General features: G+C 40.1%; 1 protein-coding gene across 1 annotated transcript in view; it reads right to left on the bottom strand.

Moving 5' to 3' along the window:
- LOC116002317 overlaps nucleotides 1-2,304 on the bottom strand; it is a 7,336-nt gene extending 5,032 nt beyond the window's left edge. The window contains exons 1-3 of the mRNA XM_031242428.1: nucleotides 2,161-2,304; nucleotides 1,898-2,002; nucleotides 1,305-1,352 (exon numbers count right to left, since the gene is read on the bottom strand). Of these exons, the coding sequence (XP_031098288.1) occupies nucleotides 1,305-1,352; nucleotides 1,898-2,002; nucleotides 2,161-2,304 (297 nt within the window). The remainder of the gene's footprint in view (nucleotides 1-1,304; nucleotides 1,353-1,897; nucleotides 2,003-2,160) is intronic.
- Between the last annotated feature and the right edge of the window lie 2,485 nt (nucleotides 2,305-4,789).

Raw genomic sequence — 4,789 nt, 5'->3', positions numbered from 1 at the left:
GACCGCCAGAACGTTTCAAAGGTATGCCTGCTGTTAGCTTCTCCGATCAAGATATCCAATCCTTATCCCAAAGATTCAAATTTGCCTTGATCGGAAAATTTGTGAAAGGTCGCCCATCCATGGCCCTCCTCAAAAAAGCTTTTGACAAGATAGGTTTTGCTGGCCATTTCACTCTCGGCCTCTTAGAACAAAGACATGTTCTTATTAACTTCGACAAGGAAGATGACTATCAACGTTGCTGGTTACGAAAAGCTTGGTCCATACAAGGCTATATTATGAGGATTTTCAAATGGACTCCAGATTTCCGACCAGATGTTGAGTCACCAGTGGTGCCAGTATGGATTTGCTTTGAGGGCTTACCGGTACACCTTCAGGACAAGCAGGCTGTTTTCTCAATCGCCAACTTAATAGGAACCCCTCTCAAAGCTGACGCATCCACTCTATCTCTGAATCGTCCTTCAGTTGCCAGAGTGTGCGTGGAATTGGATGTGTCGAAACCAATCCCAGACCAAGTCTGGATTCATCATGGCTCTTGTGGGGGATTTTCTCAGTCAGTGAAGTACGAACACATCCCTCCCTACTGCTCGCTTTGCAGTAGACTTGACCATCTTCAAGAAGAATGTCGTAACCAACTTCAGCCATCAATCCTTTCATCTCAAGCTGCACATCCTCAAGTTCACCCTGCTCCTCCAAAGCTACCTCCACAAAAGCTTGTTGCTCCGCCAAAGAAAATATGGCGACCAATTACAGAGGCCCAACATCTACTTGCTCCGCCCCATCAAACCGAGGAAAAGGATCCACCTGTCACCGATCACATTACAACCAAAGTCGACAATATTTCCTCGCCACTAGAGATCACCATTCCGGATAGCAATCTCAACCTTGGACTAACGTTAATTGACGATCATGGAGTCCAGCTCGAAAACAACAAAGACACTTGTNACATATATCGTTACGACTAACAGTTTGACCAGTGTAAGGGAATAAAAACTCATGCCTACAAAATCATGTGAGCATTCATCACAAATAGGAAAAAAAAAACATTCGGCATGACAAAGAGGTACAAATGCAATGACAACTTTCAAATCATCACTCCCATACTTGAGCACCCACTTGAAAAAGTTGACATCATCCAATAAATCGAGTGAAGGCACAGAAGCAATAGAGTGGACACCACTACGACGAACTGACCCCAAAGAAGCAATAGAGTGGACACCACTACGACGAACTGACCCCAAAACAGTACGAGCTGGTACACCACTACGACGAACTGACCCCAAAACAGTACGAGCTGGTCTATTTGCCTTGCGTGGAGCAAGACAAACAAATGTGGAACCCACACGAGGAACAACCTGCTAGAAACCCACAAGAGCATTAAATTAAAACAAGGCTATTGTAGATGAATAATGCCAAAAGGGAAAATGACGATCAAACATAAAAAAAATAAATAACCTCCGTGGGTGTAACGAACGACCGACCATCTACAATGTCACTTAAACTAACACCCTACCGTGAAGGGCCCACCAACCACTCCCCATACTCCAGCAACTACAGGAACAACGCCCACCAAACGTTTCAGTCTTCGCATGCATATACGAAACAAACACCAATTACAAAGAAATAATACAAATCCCTAACAAAACAACGTACAAGTACCAACAATGCACACATCCCAGAACGAAGAGGCACACCAAAATAGTGAATATTAACATGTAACTTACCAGGGCCCCAACATTTAATTGACCCCCCTCATTTGCGCGTAGACCTCCAACCGATTGAATAAAGCATACCCAAGTTATTATAACAACATAAAGGATAACTAAATAAAATCAAAAGGGCACACAAACATAACCGAATGAGCACAAAAAAATAAAATCCTATGAAAGAACACACACACCATATCCAAACCACCATCCACACCCCCATCATGAACTTGTTGTTCACCATTAACACCTGAGCAACCACCATGTTGAGATCCAGAAATGTGATCAATATTCGCATCCTGCATCCCACAAAGAAAAACACAAGACAAAAATGGAGAGAGTAACATAAAGAACTACAAAAATTAAGTATTTGACAAACAATGCTTTGTTACTGAGCACAAACATATTAGAAAGCAGACACACATAAACGAGTACAAAACATAAAAATGAAACATACCCGGCCAATACCACCACCCACACCATGGTCATCATGACCTTCATTAATCACCCTAGCAATATTAGACACATCACCCCACACATCGTGTCCAAACTCCCGAGTCAATCCAAGGCTAAAAGATGGAAAATCCTTCAAATTAGCCATCTTCAATATAGCACACTCAACCTCTACTAACGCCCGTATATTATCAGCATTTCCCAGAACTCTTCATCAAACTGAGCAAATGTGGGTTATGATCATGGTTTATCAGTACCTGCGCAGCATCTAAAACCTGCCGAAAATTCACATTATTCCCTGTAACCGCGCCAAGCCTCGTTAACCAACTAGATAAGTGCTAGAATGCACCTAGCTAGCTCCCCGGTCTTGTCAGCCAAGCGCTCAAGTAATGTCTAAAAATCAAACAAAAATAACCCAAAAAACTAACATTATGGAAAAAAAATAGAATAGAGAACATAGAATACATAACGAAATATAACCTATTATGGAAGAAAAATATACACCTGCACAAAAAATATGAAACTAGACCTTATGGGGAGGAACAGGAGAAACCGGGGCAACAGAATCACCATGAGTACCTCCCAAATGTACACCCCAGTCAGCAGACAATCTACTACCCTCGGGCACTACATCGGACGACACAACACAAGGAAGCATCTGTGATGTCCCCCCGAATCTCCAAGACTTTGCGCCAACGAAGCATCTGCGATGTCAGCCCTCGAAATGCTGGGACAGCCCGAGGCAAGATACGAATCGCAGGCCGAACCCGATCACAATACAACAACTACAACGCAAACAAATTCCACGATAAAATGAATAAATAAAACTTATATTCAACCAAATTCATGACAAAAAGAAACATTAAAGTCATATGAAAAATAAAAGACTCACAATCAAGAAGATGATAGGACTCGAAAACCGTGGGTTGCCGCCTACAATCCACAGCGCATGTGTAGAAACAAGTTCCTCAATCAGATCATATAACGACACCAATTCTATTGTGAGATAGTAGCAACATAATCCAAATGATGGAACACTATCTGATTACAATATCCATTGCCCATGCAAGAAATCAGCGAGGAAATCAACAGAACCATAAAATGCCTCTTGAACCACAAACCCCCATCAAGATCCTCCCTAATAAGTTGTGCAAGCTCAGCGGGGGATACATCATGCCGGTGCTTCTCAAACATCTTTCGCCATGCAGTCAACAACTTGCTCTTCGCATAGCGATCCCGCATTGTTATAACACCTTCACCCCATGGGAACCCGAGAATAGAACTCACATTCTCCTCCCTAACGGGTAAGACCTCTCCCTCACCCAACAGTACGCACATCTTCTCACTGTCAAAATTCGACAGCAACCAACGACCCAACCGAACGGGCAACTCCTTAATCTTTAATTCAAGAACGGCACCAAACCCAATATTAAAAATGTCATTCCACTACTGTGTCGTAAGATCTTCCAACGCCTTTACAAAAAGCAAAGGTGGAATTCTAATTCTAAGAGTTGGAAAATATACTCGCTCATCCGGAGCATCCCTAACAAGTTCCTAATGCATTCTTTGAACACCAACAGCCGGATCTTCCACAAAATCATCATCATCATTAGGCAGCTGGGACGAACAACCAATTGAAGGTGCTTCCCTGACTCTTTTAGCTACGACCAACAAACACAGACAATAACTAAGAAAAGAAACAACCACAAGAAAAAAAACACTAATAGTCCAATAAGACAATAAAACAAAAAATAATAATAATAACACATTGGCACACAATATCCAGCCACCAAAACACTACATCAAAGCGATGCACACAATATAACTAAATCTATGCACACAATAATTCGTAAATCATATGAATAATTTTAATAAGAGTTATGCTTCAACTAAATCAAACTTAACTAATATAAACCATTGACAAATGAATGAAATCATACTTTACAATGATAAAAATTAAATAATTAATTATAAAAAGAATTAAAAATATTTATTTTATTTTTCTGAACTGAAAATAATTAATTAAACAATACATCTAACCCATCAGTCAAGTTAAAAAAAATGACTCTCACTAACTACCAGTTACAAATTACCAAAGTAGGGCACACAATCAATACATCATGGGCACACAACTATCAACATATCTTATTAACATCATGTCCACAATAATAATTTTACGCACACAACCATTCTTAAAACATGACAGTACAATAATTTTAAAAAGTCCGATATTGCAACTACATTAGGCTTAACTTATAAAATGATTCAAAAATGAAGGAAACAATAATTTACATGTATAAAAATTAAATAATTAATTATTAAAACAAAACTGAAAATATTCCTCTTATTTTATCTAAATGGATTTAATTTATAAATAAATCTATTCATTACAATAACCAATATTTTATATTAATCTTTCGGAGAATAATATACCAAATTTGTCAAACTAAGCAGTAAAAGAACTATTAGGTTAGAAAGAAAAGCCCTAGCCCTAGCCCAATTGCTCGCTAAACCCTCCCATGGCGGCGGCGCCGGGGGCTGCCGCGCCCCCACCACTGCGGTCCTTTGCTGAGATCCTATCCTCTTCCTCAAAAGTGTCTTTAAATCTGCGACCGCCAGAACGTTTCAAAGGT

The sequence above is a fragment of the Ipomoea triloba genome, chromosome 13 (genome assembly GCF_003576645.1).
Source record: "Ipomoea triloba cultivar NCNSP0323 chromosome 13, ASM357664v1".
Classification (NCBI taxonomy): Eukaryota; Viridiplantae; Streptophyta; class Magnoliopsida; order Solanales; family Convolvulaceae; genus Ipomoea; species Ipomoea triloba.
The sequence above is the reverse complement of the archived record's forward strand: the minus strand, read 5'-3'. Positions and strand labels throughout refer to the sequence as shown.